General features: G+C 36.6%; 2 protein-coding genes across 45 annotated transcripts in view; one reads left to right on the top strand and one right to left on the bottom strand.

Moving 5' to 3' along the window:
* The window catches only part of LOC144293979 (uncharacterized), an 84,324-nt gene extending 77,511 nt beyond the window's left edge, over positions 1-6,813 (bottom strand). For all 40 annotated transcript variants that reach the window (XR_013361341.1, XR_013361340.1, XR_013361343.1 and 37 more), the window contains exon 1: positions 6,673-6,813. The gene's annotated coding sequence lies outside the window, so the exon portion shown is untranslated. The remainder of the gene's footprint in view (positions 1-6,672) is intronic.
* The window catches only part of ZNF385D (zinc finger protein 385D), an 892,499-nt gene that overhangs the window by 646,923 nt on the left and 222,830 nt on the right, over positions 1-22,746 (top strand). The window contains exon 1 of one of the 5 annotated variants that reach the window (XM_077865370.1): positions 6,853-6,944. The exons of the other annotated variants lie outside the window; for them this stretch is intronic. Within the exon in view, the coding sequence (XP_077721496.1) occupies positions 6,928-6,944 (17 nt within the window). The 5' untranslated portion in view covers positions 6,853-6,927. Of the gene's footprint in view, positions 1-6,852; positions 6,945-22,746 lie in introns of those variants that run through there. 5 annotated transcript variants of the gene reach the window in all.

Here is a 22,746-nt window from a genome sequence, read left to right as displayed (position 1 = left end):
CAGAAAGGGTGTCATTGACAGATAAGTCTGTAAAAATGCATTGGTGCTGGATTAGGAGGCATAAAATGACCAGCTTTGAGTGGGAGAAGAGGAAGAAAAGACACTTAGAACATCACTGGTGACCTTTGATGGCCAAATTTGGGAGAATGTGGGAAGTAACATTGAGAGCGGGAAGTCAAACAATTATTTTTAGTATTGAGTAGAATTGAATATGATTTTAGAAAGGAGTGGGTAGTGAGGAAGAAAGCCTACCTGACTGAAGTTGAAAACTGATCTAGTACAATCTCCAAAGAATTTCCAAAGTATATGAGATAGAGCCTGTGGGATATAGTGGGAAAACCCAGAGATATAAAGATTTCTTGATCTGATGTCTCCACCTGCTTAACAGCTGTGATATGAACAATTTAGTTAATCTCTGTAAACTTCAGGATCTTTATCAAAAAATGAGGTTAAAATTAGAAACCATACAAAAGTTTTGTAAGAATAACCCAAATATTCATTGATGGATGAATGGATAAACAAAGTGTGGTCTACATATACAATGGATTATTATTCAGTCTTCAGAAGGAATGAAATTCTGATACTTGCTACAATATGGATGAACCTTGAAAACTTTATGCTAAGTGAAATAAGCTGGACATAAAAGTTCAAATATTATATGATTTTACTTCTGTGAGATACCTAGTATAGTTGAATTAATAGAGACAGAAAGTAGAACAACGGTTGCTATGGATGAGGAGAGGAGGGCAATGGGGAGTTACTCTTTAATAAGTACAGAGTTTCAGTTTGGGATCATAAAAAAGTTCTGGAGATGGATAGTGGAGATGGTTGCACAGCAGTATGAATGCACTCAATGCCACTGAACCATATTTTTAAAGATAGTTAAAATAGTGAGTGTTTATATAATATATATTTTACCATGATAAAGTTAAGTGTTGTGAGAATTTAGATAGGCAGTGCATACAGATAACACAGTTTCACAGCAGTGATAATCAGCATGTTCAATAGGTAGGCATCAGGATCTTGGCCAATATAGGATAGGAGAAAAGGGAGATGGGTGAAGGTGATCTAGGAAAGGAGGTCAAGACAGCTTAGAGGAAGGAAGGGAGGAAAGGATGGGCATAAATATTTAAGTCCATTTTTAGTTAGAGGGTAAGAATGTATAAGGAGCTCCTGCCTGGTGACTCTTCTCTGGGTGAAGGAGTGTGAAGGTTGAAGGTGAGGTTGGGGACTTGGGGAGTTACAAAGTTGTGGAACAGCTGTTGTGGGTGGGAAAGGAAAGAGACTGGGGAAGAATAAAAATAATTGCCAAGTAGCATAGAGGAACCAACCAAGGTTGAATATAATAAATTTGTAGTGGAGCCAAGTGAGCATGGCTATGTCATTTTCTCTAGCAGTACTTGGCAATACAGAAACAACCCAGAGAGAACAGTCAGTTGGATTGATTTAGGGTATGGCATTGGCAAGACAGCTGTGGTCAAGAGTTAAAGAGTTGAGGAAATTGAGAGTACTCATGAGAATACAATTTAATTGGTTGACCATGTGGCCCAGGCTGGAGAGGAAAGAAAAGAAGCAGGAGGGGTTGAGAGACTGAGAGGAAACCTGGAAGCAAAGCCAAGAGGTTGTAAGAAAGGGAACATCTAGTAAACGTGGATTGTGATCAGAGGTCAGCCTGAGTTTGAGATTTTGGTAGAGTGGTTCCAGATACTGATCGAGTAAATGCTTAGGCTGAGGCAAGTAGGTGGTTTCGAGCTTCAGGTGTATTAGAAGTACCCGAGGTTCTTCAAAACATGCTTTGCTTGGTCTAACACCCAGAATTTCTGATGCAGTAGGTCTGGGGTGGAGCCAGTGAGTCTGGATTTCTAACAAGTACTTATTTGATGCTGCTGCTGCCTGGCTTGAAAACCACACTGAGAACCATTGGAGTAGGGCACAGAAAAAAGTCTATCTAACATTAGGGGGTAGGGTGGATTTTCAATATAGATGTTGTGCACGAAAGAAGATGAAGAAGGAGTACTCTGTCCCATATGCTGAAGTTTTCAAAGAACATCAGAAAATGACCTGGGGGTCTGAAGATGATCATCAGGAGAGTGTAGAGTTAAGAACATAAGCACGGTGAGGGATAAGCATGAGATTTCTGCTAGGTTGTCCAGTTTACCATCCAATGAGGGCTTCACATAGTTTCCAACCCTGGTGTGGCAGGGTCTATAAGCTCAGGTACACTTAAGAACCCCTAAACAAGGCTAAACTGAGTTATATATGCATCCTAGGTGGTTTAGTGGCTTAGTGCCCTTTCAAATCAATATTCTTTGGATTTGTGTTACATGGACGTAAATGTTTATCCATATATATTTATTTTGTATTAAAATTATGAGGAGTGCCTGGCTGACTCAGTCAGTAGAACTTGAGACTCTTGATCTCAGGGTTGTGGGTTCTAGCCTCGCATTGGGTATAGAGATTACTTAAAGTAAAAACAAAAATTAAAAAAATATATATTTAGTGATATTAAAAAAAGATATTTTTCCTAAAGAAATAAAAATTTTATATATATAAAAATTACATACAAATTTTGTGTCTAGCATAAAGGATTTTTTTACATGTACTTTATAATTAGTATATTTAATTCTCAGTCTTTTTTTTTTTTAATTTTATTTATTTATGATAGTCACACAGAGAGAGAGAGAGAGAGAGAGGCAGAGACATAGGCAGAGGGAGAAGCAGGCTCCATGCACCAGGAGCCTGATGTGGGATTCGATCCCGGGTCTCCAGGATCACGCCCTGGGCCAAAAGCAGGCGCTAAACCGCTGCACCACCCAGGGATCCCAATTCTCAGTCTTTTCATCACTCATAATGTTTAGTGGATCACACTCATTAGGACGGATGTAAAGTCTCATTGAAAATAGATTTAGTTCTCTTTCTTGTTGGCAAATGTTTTCCACTTAGAATAACAACAATGCTTTTTTTTTTCCTTTTTGTTTTTATTTTTATTTTAATTTTTTTTTGCAATTTTGACCCAGCCAACTTTTTGGTAGATATATTAAAGACTTTCACATTTAGATTTTTAAAATAATGAAGATAATCTCCTTTTCCTTAGCAGCACCAAGGCATGCATTATTCAGTCTTAAAATTTTAGCTGATACTGTGTAGCATTTTCAGGCAATCATGAGCTTGTTGATCTCAGAATTGGTATGAAATGACAAGATCTGTCATTTCAAAGTTGGATGGGGAGAATGCTATCCCTATTTGTTGGAAATAAGTGGGTGAAAATGAGGTAAGACTTTTAATTTCTGATGGGATTAGACAGATTTTATGAGCTTTCCTGGAAAGTCTCAGTACCTCCATTCTCTAGACTTTCAGCTTCTTGCGCTATGTCACCCACTACCAATGTCAAGGAACAGACTCTCAAAGCCATCTAGCGTTGTCCAGTAGCTAGTCTAGGAGGGTCAAGCCTTCCTTTTGGGATGTGGCTAACTGGCTACTTTAGATAGAGTTAAGCTCTGGATCTCTGGCTTCTCCTGATACTTCCAGACTTCAATGAAATGCCACACCTCTTGAAAAGTGGAATGTGTCATTGTTCCAAAGAGGTCAGATGATGCAACCTGGAAGAGCAGGGGGTTGGCTTCCTATGGGGCACACTTAGGAAAATTTGGAGAAAAGAAGAAGGAAGGTAGCCAAATTTCCTCTCCTTCCCCTCTCTCTCATTGGCTGCTCCACAATACAGTTTCTCTGCACAGTCCGTCTGGAGACGTCAGATATGGTCCAGCAGAGTTGGCTGGGTCCCTTCACAGCTTCTTCTGAAGCAGTGGCCATGCATTGCCTTGTGTTTCTTTCTTTCTTTTTTTTTTAAGATTTTATTCATTTATTCATGAGAGACACACAGAGAGGCAGAGACATAGGTAGAGAGAGAAACGGGCTTCCTGTAGGGAGCCCTATGTGAGACCTGATCCCAGGACCCTAGGATCATAACCCAAGTCAAAGGGAGATGCTCAACCATTGAGCCACCCAGGTGCCCTCACCTTGTGTTTCTTGCCAGTCTTCCCTGCCTCGTATCCCATTCCCTTACTCTCACTGCCTGGGCCACATACCTCCTCAATATAGCATTAATACTTAGTTCTTGCTTCAGGCTCTGTTTCCTAAGGAGCTAGGTCTGAGATATCACTCAAGGGCACTATCCACTTTGGTAGGCACAAAAGCACTTACATTTCACTAGGTCTGTGAAGAGTCATGTTTAGAAACCAGTGTAAACTGCCATAACATTCCCAATGTAATCCAAGGGTATTTTAGGGCAGTGACTCTCAGTGTAAGACCCTCAAGTCATTATAGTCAGCATCACCTGTGAAGTTCTTAGAAATGCGAATTCTCAGGTGTTGGGACGCAGAAATCTGTGTTGTTTTAAGCCATCTTGATGATTCTGATAAATCTTGAGACTCAATGTTTTAGGGCTTCTGATTAGATTGATGCCCAGGCTACTACCTGACTATCCTCCCCATAATCTGATGCTATTACAAGAAGCAAGCCAGTTCTCAAAGACTGACATGTATGAACAAAAGGCGTGTGAAATCTAAACCTAAATGTCTAATTACTAATATACAGTTGAATATGCTGAATTTCCAGTGACTATATATTTAAAGCCACTTTTCAAATCTACCCTTTCCAGGTGGCTGAAAAGGCCCAAGCAATCTGCAGGTTGCTCGGTGAACATGGGAGTAAAGGAAAGTTGATCATTTTGAGTGACAGTTCATTTAGACATTGCAAGGTCAGAGGGTTTATGCAACCCTACAATAGAACACACATCTCCAGTGATTGAATACTAGTGGTTAATTAAATTTAGTGTTGCTCTCCTCTGGACATCACTGGATAAACTGCAAAATTCTCTTTCTGGCATCTTCTTTTTATATAGTATTATATTAGAACACATTCAGCGTGGTATAACTGTTCTGAGATTCAGTTGTTCAGTTTTTAATTGTGGTAGTATCTTTGTGCTTCAGGAAAAGAAAGTAGGGAAGGCCAGATGATTCTAAATATTTGGACATCACAAAAATCCCTGGATGTTGACATTATACAGCCTTAGCCATGGCAGTGTGTAAGGTTTGTTATCTCCAACTTCCCTTTCATTGTCACAGAGATTATTTTTCTTAGCTTATTTAACTAGATAATAGTCTTCTTTGCAAAGGGCATCTCTCTATATATGTATTGAAGTATGTTGTTGGGAACACAAGCACATTATAATAATTTCATAGTATACACATGCTGTTTTCAGATATCCTGGTGTGCTCTTAATTGATCTTTTAAACATATGGTATGGTAAAAAGCTGTTGTGTGGGAACTGAGAAATTTCTCTTTGTCATTTTAAAAATTATATGGCTTGGCATTTGGTTTTCATGTTTTATTTCTGGAGTTATTAACAATATTAGAATACTAATTGAATATTCAAATTTCATCAGATGACAATAGTTATAGCATAATTCATAGATTTTAAAAAGTTTATTATTTAAAAACGGCTTAAACAGTTTATCCATATACTTTGGAAATAGAAGCATTGATAAACACATTTAAAGCTGCTGAGACTTGAAAAGAATGTTAATATCTAGCTGTGATAAAGACTTGTTTTTTTTAGTTTTATAATATAGACATAACTAATGAATAATGATATAATGATGTGTTTCATGGTATGCCTTATCCTCCCTTCATTTATTGATTGCCTTCTTATTTTGTTTCATTTGAAATAACTTATTTATGATTGTAAAATTATTCTGTCAGCTATATTTATAATAGGAAAAGCTGGACATATCATAATTGCCCAGTGATGGGGCATTGGTTAAATAAGTTATGGTATACCCTAAAGTAAAGTACTTTTCAAAATTTAAAATGATGTTTTAGTAATATATTTACTAAAAAGTCCAATTATTTTCAAAAGAATAAAGGCAGTTTCAAATGATTCTGTTTTTGTAAACTAATGTGTTTGCCTATATATATATATATATATATATATATATATATATATTTTAAAAAGGAGCAAAATTGGGGCATCTAGGCAGTTTAGTCAGTTATGTGGCCGACCCTTAATTTTTGGCTCAGGTCATAATCTTAGGGTCATTAGGTGAAGCTCCAGGTCGGGCTCCAGCTCAGGAGAGTCTGCTTGAAGCTCGCTCTCCCTCTGCCCCCTCCCCTCCACACATATAAATAAATAAATCTTAAAAAAATAAAAGGCAGCAAAATAGTTGAGGCACCAAAAGTAACAGAGGTGACTTTTGGTAGTGAGTTTATAATGATTTAAATTTTTTTCTATTCTTTGCTTATTTATGTTGTCTAACTTTTCTATAATGAACATAAAGCTTCATGAAGCCATTCAGCTATTTCCCAAATGGCACAGATCAATACAGTACATGATTATCATTGATGAACCATTGTGTTTCCTTTTTTGTTTATTCCCTGTGAATTTAGAAGTACTTTTTGCTTTACTCAGAAAACATAATAGGTTTTGGGTTAATAGTTTTGTACTTACCACTTGCTACTAACTCCCAAACTAACTGACTTAAAACAGCAAAAGTACAGTATTTCTCCTGGTATGTTGGATTTGGGTACTTCTGCTTATTTAGTCTAGCTTATTCCTATAGCAACATTTATCTCAAGAGTCTCTGGGGCTCTAAGATCCAAGACGACCTCATTTACCTTTCTGGAGGTTGATGCTAGCTGTCGGCTATGAAATCTGGTTCTCCTTTTTATGGCCTCCCATCCTCCATTAGGCTAGACTGGCTTCCTTTCCTACTGCTCTCCAGGAGGCCTTACTGGATGACAATGGCAAGACTCTGAAACCTCATGAGACCTAGATTCTAGAATGCACATGGCATTCCTTCTGCATATTCCATTGGAAAATCAGATTACAAGATCAGTGATAACTCACAGGGTGAGAATAGGTTCCTCTTCATGATGGAAGGATCAGGAAAGTATCTATTAATATCTATTTTTAGTTTGCCATAGAGGTGACCAAATCATTAAAGGCAGAACCCCACTTTAATTGACAAAATGTATTTTTGCGGCTCTCACATCTTAGGACTATAAGTAGTTCCAATGTCATATTAAAATAGTCTATTAAAACTAAAAAGTATTAAATGTTTCGTAAGTGTGGATTATCTCATTTAATCAACAGAACAACATTTAATGGTAGGGACTATTGTTTTTTTTCCATTTTACAGAGAAAGGAAATTAAGTTAAGAAATATTAGTTCTACTAATAGATGGGTCACATCAGTTAGCTGGGGAGATAAGTTTTAAATTTATATTCTGACTCTAAAGTCTGATTTTGTAACTTCTCTCCCTGTGCTGCCAAATACAGTAGTCAGTAGCCACAGGTGGCTGTTGCAGACTTTAATTGGCTAGTCTGAATTGAGGTATGCTAGATGTATAAGATCTATACTTTTTTAAATGAAAACTTAGTACAGAAAAGGAGTATAAAATAACCCATTTTTTTACATTGCTTATATGTTGAAATGCTTTTCTATGTGAATTGAATTAAATAAAACATTATTGTATTCATTTCACCTGTTCCATTTTACTTTTTTCATGTGGCTACTAGGAAATGTAAAATTATGTATGTGACTCATGTCTGTGACTCACATTATATTGCAATTGGTTAATGTTACTCTATACACTGATGCTTTACAGCTTCTCATTGTTATTTTTTTAATTATGTGGTTGGAGACCATACATGATTTCAAAGCATAATATTTAAATCTCTGTATTCCAATGTATAATCTGTACTTGCCAATAATAATAATAGCAACCTTAAAATCCAAACACAATAATAATTTAGTTTGTGTTATGTTACAATAATGAAGAGAACTGTTATAAATTGAATACACGTTTCTTCACGCTATTGTATTTGCAACTACTAAATTGCTTGATGCTTTAAAAAAAGTTCATTTTAAAATTTTCTTTGTCTTTCTGTGGAAATACAGTGTCTATATTCTTCATCTTTAATTATTTGTCTATATTGTTTATGTTTGTCTATATTATTTATCTTTATTCTAATGTGGGTCACATGAAAGGTTAGAATGTTTCAATTTGCCTTTATCACTTATTCGTGTGGGAAACCCAAGCTGGACATCTGTGACAGCCAAAGGTCTTGCCTGCTAGTTTTCACCATTGTTCTTTCTCTTTTTCTTGTTGACCCATCCTCCCTGCTCTGATTGTCTCAGTTGAGGAATTATTGCCTAGGGAATTCACCTATCTTGCTATCACAGTTGGTTTATTGCTTTGCTGGTCCCTTGGCCAAAACCTCAGGGTGGCCGATCATTTGTACTTCTAGCACTTCATTTTCTAAATTAAGATAGGCAGATGTGTTGTTCCATACAAGAAAGGTTCTCTAGAAATCCCATGCTATTAGTAGTTTGGCAATGCCAATTACTAATTTCATCAATTTCTAATGGGTTTGTACTTGGTCTTTTTATAAGCTGTGCTCTTTAGAGCCCTTGAAATCTAACTGGAGTGTTTGGTTTAAACACCCACCAGGTGAAACAGCTCTTTGGACCGATACTTCCTCTTGTTGGAGCGAAATTGCATGTGCCAGCATGTCTGGTTTATAAAGTTCGTTACACACAAGGTTAGAGAAACTCATATGGAAAGATTGAAGAGAGGTACAGAAATTTGAAAATCAAATGCTTAAAATTCTACCATTTGTGCTTTCTTTTATGAACCATTAGGCTGAGCCAGGTTGTGTGTGTTTTTTTCTTTTGTTACACTTTTTTCTAAAAGATTTTATTTATTCATGGGAGACACACACACACAAACAGAGAGATAGAGATAGAGATAGAGATAGAGATAGAGAGAGAGAGAGAGAGGCAGAGACATAGGCAGAGGGAGAAGTGGGCTCCATGCAGGGAGCCTGACGTGGGACTCCATCCCAGGACCCCAGGATCACACCTTGAGCCAAAGGTAGGCACTCAACCACAGAGCCACACAGGGATCCCCTCTTTTGTTATACTTAAATATTTTGAAAGTGTACTTGTATTTCAAGGGTAGGTTGAATTCTTGTCCCCAAGGCAAGTGATGTTTCCAAATAGCTAGTAGCCAAAAAATCCTCAGGGACACTCTTCTTGACATTTCTTAAATATTAAAACCAAAGAAATCTATTCTTTTCTTACATTTGGCAAGAAGGAATCCAATATCTCTCTTGCTAAGACAAAATGGGAAGGTAATTGATTGAGAAAATAAAGTTTAATACCTATATGGACCAGAATTTTGCAGTATTTCTTAGCATTAATAGGATATGTTCCTTCCTTCACGTACACATTAGAAAAAACTATTGTCAATACCCACTGGATTCTTTATGAAGCTCATAGACCTTATCGGTTTCCTTGCTAACTAGCAATGTACCAGCTCTAAAGCATTAGCTTAAAAATTAGAATTTTCCAAATTGCCATACAAGTTTGCTGAACTAGCAGAATACATCCCTGTCATTTATTTTCCTAAGCTACACTCCTGCTTCATTTAAAATGAAGACATCCCTTTGAACAAAATTAATCATTAGTTTTTTTTTCCAAGTAGGCTCTTGAAAAATATGACATTCTTAAGTAGCTAATATGTTCAGAATAAAAATGGGAAATTCTTTGGAAATCTGTTTGCAACCTAGCTTTGCTCTGATTAATAACCCTTGCAAATGTGTGCTTATTATACCATAAACATGACCTTTATAAGAACATTAGAAAAATCAAACTATGGATATGCCATGTCAGAGACTTTTTAAATGTCAGAAAATGTAATGTTTTTAAATTAATATGATTTTTATAATACTTAACTGTTGAGGGTATTTTTGAACTTCTTATGAATTTGGGTTTATCAAAAATTCTTAAAGGGGTTTTGTCATTAAAATAGTCAGGATTGGCTCAAATTAGATGCTAAAGAATATAAATCTCTTTGAAAAGATAAAAAACAATTAACTGTTTTTAAGTTTAGCATGGCTAAGCTTGCCAAAAAAATAAGCTATTTATTACCTAAGTTTCTTTTAGCCCCTGACCAGAAGAGAGGACTGAACAATTGGAGAATGTTTTAATTCAAAGAGAGATGCTTCCCAAACACAGTGCTTTGGGGAGTATGTGTGTAAAAGGGGCAAAGGGTGGAGCAGAGCATGTCTGGTTTTTGTTGGGGTTGATAATGATGTCTAGAGGTAGATTTATAACTGGTTCAATGTGGGAGGTTTAGGTCTAAGTTGGGGTATACACTTTACACAGTGTTTGATTTCCTAATACTGTGGAATAAGTTTACCAGGAATTTGGAGGCTTAAAATCATACTCCTTTATTAGTTCTCAGTTCTTTTGGTCAGGAGTTGAGCACTGGTGTGGCTGTGTTCTCTGCTCAGAGCATCATAAGGCTAAAATCAAGATTTTGGTTGGAGACTTTGGGGAAAAAATAAAAATCTGTTTCTAAGTTCATTCTTGTTGGCAGAATTCAGTTCCTATGGTTGTAGGACTGAGGTCTTTGTTTCCTTGCTCCTGTGAGTCTGCAGCTGTTCTGAGCTCCTTAACCATGTGGCCTTCATCTGCAAGCCAGCAACAGCACCATTGAATGCTTTTGGTGCTTCTTTGACCAGCAGGAGGATGTTCTTTGCTTTTAAAGGTCACATATGATTAGCTTAGGCCCACTCTGATAATCTCCGGATTTTGAGGTCATGTCACTTAGAATAACATAATCACAGGAGTAATACCCAGCAAATTCACATTCTTGGGGATTGTGCACAGTGTGTACACTGGGAAGCAGAAAATCCATCTTAGTATTTTGCTCAACACACACACACACACACACACACACACACACATGCACACACACACCCTCGCCTGGACCTTGGCTTGTCAGTTCCATTTTCTGGCTGCAGGGTTCTTAGTGTATGGTCCCTAGATCAAAAGATCAGCATTGTCTGTCAATTAGTAAAACATGCAAATTAGCAGGCCTTGCTCAGGACTCAGAACCTCTAAGTAGAGGTTGACCTCAAGCATTTGTGTTTTAACAAATCCTCCAGGTACTTCTGATGCTCACAAAGTTTGAGAATCAACATTTTAGACCAGGAAACTTACAGCTAGTGCCAGAGAACTAAATCTGGCTTGATGACTGTTTTAGTAAATAAAATTTTATTAGATCGTAGTCATGTCCGTTGGTTTAAGTCTTGTCTGTGGCTGCCATCACACTACAATGATGGAATTACAGTACAGATCATATGGCTCACAAAGCTTAAAATATTTATTATTTGGCAATTTCCAAAAAAAGAAATGTTTGCCTACCCCTACTCAGGGAGTAGATTATTTGATTGGTTAAGTCCCATCCTATTCAAACTTGTTCTGATTTTTTATGTCTTCCCAGATGAATCCTACAACATTGCAGAGGAGATTTAGAAGCTCATTTTCCTATAAAGTTTTAACCCTTGACAGTCATTCCTATTGGAAGGACTGAAAGTGTGCCATTTCCTCCAGACATGGTTGCAACTAAAATAACTTTTTTTTTATCCTTCCTCTGCACTTTCAGTCCTCTGTCTGCTTTTTCTGTCTTAAGTGAAAATGGAGAACATCTGTTCACCATCCTTCCTATATTACTTTTCAAATAGTCAAAGGCTGTTAAGTCACACTGAGTCTCTTACCTGCAGGCAAACATTGCCAATAACTAGCTTCTCCCAATTCCTTTTCTTTCTCTATCTGCCTTCCCTTGAATCATATCTTTTCTGTATTTTGGATATTTGCCAGGGTGTGTACCTCTCTCATAAGCTATTAACCATGAGCATACTTACCCAATCCTTCTGGTTTCAACATTAAAATGAAATAGAACAACAAACAAATGAACCTTCCAATAGTCTAGATTTTAGCTTTTTATTTTGTGAAGACTTCTATGTAATCGTGTTTCTTCCGAACTTACCTTTGTTTGAACTTCACTAAATGTGGCCTGTATGCTTACTTTACACCCTTCTCTCTCCAAAATCAGTCCAACAATCAGGCTTAATATGATTAATTCTTATGTTCTGAAGTCTGACTCATTGATGTCAGACATATGGTGTACTGGATGCTTTTCACTGGCATGTGATGTGTTTAGTTGGCCAGCCAATGCGTTCAATATACTCTAGGTGCCCAACAATAATTTACCTGTTTTTTTTTTTTCATTTCTGCCCATTCTGTGAATCAGTAAATCAATGAAATCTCTATTTTCTCTTTCCTTTAGTCATATTAAGTATGATCCTTCATATTGGTATCTTCTGATTTGTGACACTAAAAATATATGCAAAATTTTTTTTGGTTGTTTTGTTACAACTTTTTGTATTTCTTTTATCATTCTTTGTCTGGTTTCTTCCAGAATACATGTTTTTGTTTTTTGTTTTTTTTTGTATGGATTGCAAATATACACAGAGCTGTTTTTCTGTCCCTTTTGGTGTCTCTTCTACCCTACTTTATCTGTGATATACATTTGTGCTTTTGGTATTATGGATATCTTTGAGGGACAGCTGGTTTTCCTAAGCTTGCCTCTCGAGGTACGCCCTGCTATTTCCTTTAGCAGATTAAAGCCTGCTCATTTGAAATATCTCATTACTGAAATAATCACTTTTAGTTTACCAATTGTACTGCCTTTGCCTTTCCAGAAACATAATGAATAATATAATTTGCTCCAATCAATCAAATTTACATCCCATGTGTCAAAAATGTAGGGTTTTATTCAGAGACCATATTCACATAGGATCTCTGAACATACGAATTTTTAAAAATAAAAATAAACATGTTTCAAAGAAGATTTAACTCACCATGTTCTTATGTTATCAGGGAAGGACTTAAGATATTTTTGTAACAGTATATAATACTCTGAACTGTGATGGGTAAGTCTGAGTTTTTGCAAACAGGTCTACTATGCTTGTATCAATAGTTGGAATTTATCAGTCAGTTGAGATCCTACCTAGGCTAGCTAAATGAAAATGTAGCCAAGGACAATTGAAAATGGAAGACAACATTAAAAATGAAAATACAGACTCTCCAAAACATCTACTGGCTTTGTGGTAGTGGCCATTAAAGACAGAGTGAGCATACAACATGGCTGTCTGTGGGGAATAAGAAATAGAAGATTGTGTGTTTGTGTATAAGAATAGAAAAGAAAAAAAAAAAAAGAATAGAAAAGAAAGGAATTATATAGCACTCATGATTTGGCTAGGGGTATTTGACAAAAAGAGCCAACTAAAATTTTGGCTAGACTAATTGAATTCTTCAGCTACAAGCAAGACTGCCATAAACAATTATTATCAAGATTTCCCCAGTGCCAATATGCCATCTAAAACTGTTTGCCTGGAATAGTTGGTGAAAATGTAGCAAATGGACAAGAAAGCTACTCATAAAATTAAGTGGCCTTGATTCCAGTCCATATAAATACCAAACATATGACATTTTGTTTAAAAAAAAAAAAAAGTGCCGGTCATATTTGATACTGTTAATTAAACATCACACATGGCTCTTTGCTGGAAAAAAAAAAAAGTGGGCTTCAAACTATAGGAAAATATGGAGCAAAGACCAAAGTAAGGCCAACCAATGTCCAGTGAGAAGCTGGTTTGCTTTTGTTAATAAATGCTAATATTAACAAATTTTACTTGTTTACTTGATGGTTCAGAGAAATATTTTATTAAATAAGAGAAAACTATTATTCCAAAGGGGTTGCTGAAGAGAATAGGGATGGAAAAAAGAATGTGCTCATTCCCTTGCTATTGCTTTCATTTTATCTTTATTTAAAGGGCTTGGGATCATATTTACTTTTATTAAAACTTACCCAGTACATTCACAACAGTGGGCAACCAATAAATATTTGATGAATGTTTGTGAGAGAGAATGAACGTGCCAAGAAGTAAATCTGAGAGGATAGGATAGTGAGGGGTGGTAAGAGAGAAGAGGTGACAGAGCAGGCAAATAATTGAAAATGAAGCTAAGAAGGGATGACTGTGAATCAGCATGTGTCCATTTTTCCACTGACCAAAAATAATAGTAAATATTTCCATGCTAGATTCTGAGTTGACTATTTTAGACACAGAGCTGGTCTCTGTCTCATGTAATACTTTGTCAGATAATGTCATATGCTTAATTACTTTCCAGTTTAAAAGATAGAAATACTTCTGTGGATCACCATGAGATCTTGGAAGAGTGGATGTTTCCATATAGGACATCTTTCTGGGTAGTTTCCATGTTGTTTCCAGGTTGTTTCAGTAATAGCTCTATTTAGGTCAGGTGGGTCATTTGCATATCTGATTTGATGATGATCATTCCCCAGATTACTGTTTTGTATACCCTCTCCCGTTCCTTCCTTCCTCCCTTCCTTCCTTTTTAATTTATTTCTGTCTCTTTTTTTAATCTTGTTTCCTGTGCCTACCACCACAATGCTCATCCATTGAAAACAAACATTATTTAATAGTTCATGTTCTTAGTAGGAATGAACCACAGAGATTAATGAAATTAAATATAGTTCACCATTTCCATTTACTCTCTTTGGATTAGTTTTCAGAGAAACAATGTCTTATTTATCCATTCACTTATTCATTCACTCAAGAACACTTAAGTGCCCATAAACTTTGAAGCACTTCATTAGGCATCATGGGAAAAAATTAAGGTAAAACAGACATGAACACTTCCCTTCCAAAGCTTTTTAAGCCATAGCCAGATAATTGTACTAGCAAACAAAAAAGTAAGACCCAACATAATGATTAATTATTTAAACAATAACTTTAATGAAATAAAATTTCATAAAATATTGTATCGGTTTATTTCCTATTATTTATTTATTTATTTATTTATTTATTTATTTATTTATTTATTTTTTTATGATAGTCACACAGAGAGAGAGAGAGAGGCAGAGACACAGGCAGAGGGAGAAGCAGGCTCCATGCACTGGGAGCCCGATGTGGGATTCGATCCCAGGTCTCCAGGATCGCGCCCTGGGCCAAAGGCAGGCGCCAAACCGCTGCGCCACCCAGGGATCCCCCTATTTCCTATCATTTAAATAAAATCATGAAAATATCAGTAAGAAGAGTTACTATAATCTAGTGTTTACACTGTTAAATATTTCTCCATGTAATCCTTAAATCCTGTGATTTAGGTGTTATTTTCTTAATCTATAGGAGAAGAAACTACATAGCTGCTAATTGCCTTAGGACATGAAAATGTTGGAATTTGGATTCAGGTTTCTGATGACAAAGCCTGTTCTCATCACCACTTAAAATATTCTGTGGAAGTTTGCAAAGGAGAAAATTGATTTTGGCGTTAAATGGACAGGGGGGAGGAGAAATGGCATTTCAGCTAAACCTTGAAGGGCAGGGAGGAGTTAAACAAATGACATAAATGTGAAAATATTAAACAAGTATTTTCCTTATCTTACTTATATGATGAAGCCACTCAGTGGTATGAATAGGCAAGAAAAGGTCATAATGACATTGATAACATGGGAGACGGATAGTTAGCGCTTGGAAGGCATAATGACTTTTGAAAATGATATGCGGGACAGATCAGAATCATTCAGGAAAATGCAGTGCCAATTTCACAAGAGACGCTTCTTGCAGAATTTCTCTCCTCTCTCAGCAGGCATTCCTGCTCAAAGCAATTTGACTCATTCTGTTTTGTTCTTCCTTTGGGATTAATGTCCTTTCAAAAGCACAAAATAATCTTTACAATTTAAGGCAAACAGACCCATGAATTTAAAAGGACTAACTACAGCTCTGTGTCTGTGATCAGAACCCCTTCTCCAGTTTCCTTTTAGGGTTAGTAGTTCTTTTGTTTTCCACAGACCTTTCTCAGTTTACATTGATCAGGTCAATCCACAGGCTTCCACTCTCAGAGACAGATCAATGAGGAAGAATAGCTATGAGGAAGCTGTATATTTTCAAGCCGTTCAATCACATCTGAGTCCGGAGGGGGTATCACTAAACATACTATGTCTACAGTCACTGTTGCAGAAAGCTGAGGAGTGGAAGTCTCCTACTTACTGAGGAGACTTACTGTTGTCCTCATAACCTGGGCAAGCTTTGGCAAAAAAGTCACATGCCACTCTTATTCCTCTAACCAGATTCTAACCTGCGGAAGGCAGAACAGTTGGCCAAATAGCTTGATATAAGAACACCAATCATGGGGATGATTCTACTTTGCATCTTCTTATGTTTATAAAGCATTTCTATGTGTCTTCTAACATGGTCTTTAACTCTGAGAGTTGAGTCTAAGATGTCCTGATGTCATCAGGTTTAGGTCATTTTGAGTATTATATTGGGGATAGCAAACTTTGGTCAACTGGATTAGATACTAGTATGTTGTGTTGGAAGGATTCTGAGGTCAACTAGATATATGATTGATTGGTAACTATGTCCTGAGTACTAGAAAGGGAAGTAGTGATAGGGATTTGTATCCTTGGCTTATGGGGACAATGGATAGAATAGGATTTTTACCAAGAGCAGGAATACTGAGCCCAGCGAATTAGTGGTTGCCTTCCTACTTTGAATTGGCTGCTACAAAGTACTTAATTTCATACAGCCTCCATTTCACTACTACAAAAATTAAATTATTCAGGCTGTGAAAATTAAAATCCTATGTATATATAAAGAGCTCAAAAATTGTGAGTGGTTATTATTATTATTTTAATGTTTATTATTATTATTTGAAATTGAATAATTCGGTGCAGATAGTCCACCACACACACCAGCAGAGTGCAATTTAGTTACTGGGACATTTTATCCTCATTGCTAAATTAAATATTTCTCTTCAAAATTTATTTAGGCCAGTGATATCTGGATACTCAAATTCTAATACTCCTAATAAGAAAATGAGCTTTTAGGAAATTTGTAGTCAAAGAAAAATCAGAGACCATTTCTGTGATGCCCTACATTAGTCAGTTAGGTCTGGTTTGGTCTGAGTTGAGTCAGATCAATGGGTTTTAGTAGCACAAATCAGGATGTATATGTACCTCACAGCAAGCAAAGAACTATATAATTGAGGTTGCAATTCACAGGAGGGCAAGAAAGTGATTATGGCAAGCAAAGAAAAAAAAAACAAAAAACTTCTGTTCTCTTATTTACCTTAGTCTCTGGTCTTGGACTTTCGGTCAGTGCCTGGTGTTCTCTGAGCTCAGGGCCACTGCAGACTGCCTCTCTCAGACTGACCCTGTACTGCCAGCACTCTCTACCAATGTGGCTCCCAGCAGTGACAGCTCCCACTGATTATTTGCTCCCCTTTTATTTTAGTTTCACTTTAATCCTCATATTTAACTGTATTATTTTATGAGGTCTTTTATTTTATCATAATATAGATGTCCCTTTTCATTTATATGTTATGTTTGGTAATGGCTCCATAACCTTGATATGATGACTTTCTCTTCCCTGAGGCTATAAGCAAATTCTGTTTTTTTTCTCTCCTGGATTTGTAAATCCTGTCTCTGCTCTCTCCTAGCTATGTGAATATGAAAACTTAGATCCTTACTCCAAGGCAGTTTCTGTTTCCATCAATACCTCTTTGTGGGCACCGGGGTGGCTCAGTGGTTGAGTGTCTACCTTTGACTCAGGTGGTGATCCTGTGGTTCTGGGATCAAGTCCTGCATCGGGCTCCCCACAGGCAGCTTCTCCTCTGCCTATGTCTCTTCTGCCTCTCTTTGTGTCCTTTTAAAAACAAAAACCTCTTTCATGTGATTCCCACAATTTATTAGGTATTTGAGAGGAAGAAGGGTGTAATATGATCAAAGAATATGGGCTTTGAATCAGATATCTCTGATTTCTAATTCTTCTTGGCTCTACCACTTAACAAGGCAGTTTATCTTCAGTAAATGGATCTCACTAAGCCTCTGTTTCTTCACCTGTATGATAAGAACAAGGATATTTTCGTTGTTTACATAAATAATGTATATAAAAAGCCATCTAGCACAGAACTTAAAATATAATAAGTGCTCACAATGACAGGACTTCTTAGAAAAATAAAATATGGCTTGTGTATCTTCTCACTTGCAATCACTTATAGACATTTTATTTCTCTTCCATTTTAAAGCCAGTCATTTTCAGAACACCATAATTACTACAATTCCATTAGTAACTGATTTTACAACACTTCCAAGGACCAAATGTTTCAGAATTAAAAGAAAATATAAAGTTAGGTTTGTTTTAAGCAAAACCTGCCAGAAGAAACAATCACATTGAGGCCGAGACTAAACAGAGCACATGTCAGCTCCACAGGGAATGTTCTTGAGGAAACTGAAATCTGAATTTTTTTTTTTTTTTTTTTTTTTGCTATTATAGGATTTGTAAGAATGTTCACCAAAGTACTGGAAAACAGAACTTACATTTCCTACACCTCAGAAGCTAATAGACGCTACAAATGGAATGTGCTAAGTGTAGGCCCCTTAAGATGGCAAAAATGTGATTGCCACTCTTTTTGATATATTTTATTTTAATTTGGCGATGGTGATAGTGACATAGTCTCTTCCATGGTTATTTCTAAATGTTACCCACTGCTAACTCCAGTTGCATTTCCTAGGAATTTTGTGTCATGACTATTATGAAAGAAGATTCAATTGAAATGTGGGGAAAAAAATCACAGTGAAACATTGAATGAAAACATTCACAATCAAGTGAATGCTGTAGCACATATTAGTTTTAAGTTCAAGAGAATTAATATTGATGGATGTAAGTTTAACTTCTACTTTGCTCTTCTGAACTGTGTAGATTCATTGAAAGGGAAAACTAAATCAATAACAGAAATAAACAGAACTGAATTCAAACAGAAAAAATTGTCTCTTTGGATGAATGTATCTGCTTAGTTAATTTGGGCTACTCTAATAGAATACCATAGACTGGGTGGCTTATAATTAACAGACATTCATTTCTCACAGTTCAGGAGGTTGGTAAATCCAAGATCAAGGCACAGGAAGATTTGGTATCTGGTAAGTCCTAGCTTCTGGTTCATAGACTTTAGCCACACTTGTGGAAGTCGGGGAATCTTTCTGGGGCCACTTCTATAAAGGCACTAATCCCGTTCTTGAGGGCTCCAACCCTCATGACCTAAACAGCTTCCAAAGGCCCCACTTCCAAATGCCATCACAGTGGGGGCTGGATTTCAACATACTAATTTGGGGAGGAGGGCATGAACATTCAGTCTATTGTGTAATGGTATCTGGTAGATTCAATATATGCATAATATGCAATACACTGGATTATAAGCACCAGTGGAGCAAGAAACTGAAATTGCTTCCTGAATATTCCATTGCCTTAAAAAATGAGTCCCGCTCAGTATATATTCATTTGATTTGCTTTGGCAAAGTTTACTTGAAATCAGCCTTTTGTTTATAGAATTTGTTGTTCTTTATTACACATCGTCAACAAAATGGCAATATTTGAATAAAATGTAGCTATAATGGCTTAGACTCCGGAAGCAGAATGTTTGGTGTCGAATTTTGGCTCTACACTTTACTAATGGTGTGACCTTGAGCAATTGTCTTTAACCTCATCATTCCTTTTTTAATTTTATTTTTTAAATTCAAAAGGCTATGAAAGTACAAAGGAGATACACTACGTAGAGTTCTCAGCACACTTCCCTTTGTGCAGAAGTTGAAATGTAATTGCTTTTAGGCTGATGGAGAAGAAAGGGGAGTTGTTTAAAAGATAGAGTAAATTCACACCTCAAAATGAAATCCATGGTTAAGAAACTTACGTTGAGAAAAAAAAATGCTAATAAAATTATGTTATAAACAGATTAGAGCATTTTATATTTGGACCATGTAGTTAGTTCTTTTTAAAGAAAAAAAATCAACAATGGAATCTTAATTGGACTCATTATTGGACTAAATTGGACTAAAAATATGTGATAAAGTGTTCCTCGCCTTTTAGCAATACACACTAATATACTCTGATAGGTTAACCCCTGTTTCTGTTCTCTTCCTCTAGGAAGTTGCTGGTTAGTTTGCCTCAGGGCAGGCACATTCTCCTTCCTCCCATCTTGCTCTTTCCAGTCCTTCTGGGTCATCTTGCTCTTTCCAGTCCTTCTGGGTCTTTCTCACTGGGCTAAGGATCATCAATGCTCAGGCGGAGGCCCAGGCCTTTTCTACATTTTTCCAAGGAAATCTTTCTCATGTCTAGATTTCTTCTCTGATGACTCTCCAATGTTTGCTCAGAGTGGAATCTGCCCAGAACTGGCTTCTAAGCAGTGGACTCTCTTATCCAATGGCTACTTTTCCATTTATACCTCTGACTCATCAGGTCTAAAACTTGTCTTCTTCTCTTAGACTTGCTCTTCTTGTCAACTAATAGCTTCCATTTACATAATAAAAATACTACTTAAGATAATGAAGGTGTTGTGTAATTCTGATTTGATTTAGCTCATTTGAAGGATACTGGGAGAATTACACTAAACCATTTAAACTCAGGAGGTGTTTCATTAATACCTTGGATCACATTTAGTACCTACACAGATTGGCAAGGGCTTGGAGATGAAGCAAAGAATGCGCCACAGTGATATCATGTGGGGAAAAAAATGGGATAAGGTATTTATCAGGCTATGGAGGAACTGCATGCTCTGTTGGCATAGCAAAGTTCATGCAGGTAAGTCCCAGTTCAAAGGCACAGGTCATGGAAAAACAATGCCAAGTAACAAGACTTCAGTGTGGTATTTTGTTTTTTGTTTTTTTTTTTCTCTTTAGAGCAAGGTGACTAAAGCCTAGATATTATGAGTAAAATTACCCTAAGAGACAGATGTAGTTAGGCAGGTTTAACTGCCTACATTAGCTCGATTTAAACACTTGACTATTAGTGAGACTGCATTGTGACACACTTTGTTTCATGAAATAAAAGCTTGGTGATAGCACTCTCAGAGAGTATCCGATATTAATAAACATTCATTTGCCCTAGGACTGGCCCTTCTTGCATCCTTGGTTTGAAATGTGGTATCATTTTTATTCAAAGCACTCATTATTCATTAATATTGATTTCAGCATTACACATTTTTTAAATTAGGTTTCACATTGAGTATTATCATCATTGATGACACAGATGAAGATTCATATTGGCCATTGTCTTCTCCAGCAGTGGACAAGTAATCCTTTCTCATATGATTCCAATAGTGTCTGCCTTCTGACATTGGCCTCATTTGGCTCTTGGAAGACTCTCTTCCTTAATCTCAGGAGGAGAAGAAACCAGGAGAAAGTAAGACTTTCTCTCTTATTAGCAATGCATTCTGAAACAGACTATATCAGGCACCTTATCTGTAAATTACTTAACACTCAAAAATGGTGGCTTTGCACTGGAGTTGTAATGGCCAATAGAACCTTCTGTGATAATAGAAATGTTTTTTAACTGCTGCATACAACATGATAGCCTCTAGCCACATGTAGCTATTGAGCATTTATATGTGGCTAGTGTGACTGAGGAAATGGAATTTTTAATTTTACTAATTTTTAATTTAAAGGAGCCACACATGGCTAATGACTATCATGTTGGACAGCTTGGTATTAGAGCATTTTTATTACTACTTGTAATTTATTTTGTGAAATTAAATCTTGGGAAATTCATCTGGAGGAAAATTGTACATTTTTATGTTTTATATCACTGGTACTGAGTTGAGAGAAATTTTTCAGGCAAAATCTTTTGACTTCTTGTGAGGGGGTACTTATCCTGAGTTTTGTACCCTTTGACAGAGAATGCTGAAGTACAGAGGTAAAAGTGTAAAACCTTACTCTGGCAGTGCTAACAGAATGTTCTCCAGTGTTTCCCAGCACCAGAAATTGTCATGACAGTTAAATAAATGAGAGATTCTATTTCTCTTCTAGTGAAGACTTGACTCAGAATATTGGCAAGTTCTAGATAATAAATAATAGCTTTTTTTTTTTTTTTTTTTTTTTAGTTTTGGTTATGGCATTCACTGACAGTGACAGAGAAAACAATGTTAGCTAGCTCTTCTTAGGTTCCTTCCAAAATGAGTTTTGAGGTGATTTACTGAAATGCTAAAATACCATGACTTAAGATGAAAAAATACAGAATTTGGATAGGGGAAAACATGGCTTGCTCACATGTGTTTTCTTTCATGGTTCAAGATGGAGGCCTGACCATTGACTTAGGCTAATGTTTCTGAATCAGTGTTTCTACAGTGATGCTCCAGTTGCCCTGACTCATACTCCTATTCTCACCTCATCCCTCTCTGTGGTCAGGAACAGAATGTGAGACAGCAGCCACCCTCCTGTGTGGCTTAGTGCTGCCCCTTGCCTTGTGGATTAGATCTTGCTTTCATGTTAGAATTGACCTACCAAGGGCAAGTCACTTTAGGCCAATAAGGACCCTCATGCAGAGGGAGAAAGCCCTGGGTCACCTTTCCAAAACCTAGTAGGTAAGCCAACAATCTGAAACAGGGAGGACATGAAAGTAATAAAAGAAAAATGGTGACCAAGTCACAGTAAATTCAGATTTTTATTTCAAAATAAGTTTCTAGTTTTATCATTCAGTTGGGAGCAATATTTAAACAAAGATCAGAACTGAATTGGAGTTTGGATCCTTGGGCTTAAGGAAATATGGTAAATAAGGTTTCTAGCCAGAAAGTTGAAAAATCATCACAACGTTGAAGTACCCAGCCATCAACCTTGAGCATGTGAGAGGCAGTCATGCAAGGGAATACAACAAACACATATTTGTTTTTCTGATTTGGCAAGTAGATGTCAACGAATGCAAACTTGAGGGCTTTTGAAACATGTTTGATACAATATGCATGTCTTTCTGGATTCTTGCTTAAATATAGGG

The sequence above is a fragment of the Canis aureus genome, chromosome 22, assembly GCF_053574225.1.
Source record: "Canis aureus isolate CA01 chromosome 22, VMU_Caureus_v.1.0, whole genome shotgun sequence".
NCBI lineage: Eukaryota > Metazoa > Chordata > Mammalia > Carnivora > Canidae > Canis > Canis aureus.
Note: the sequence above shows the minus strand (reverse complement) of the source record. Positions and strands in the feature narration are given on the sequence as shown.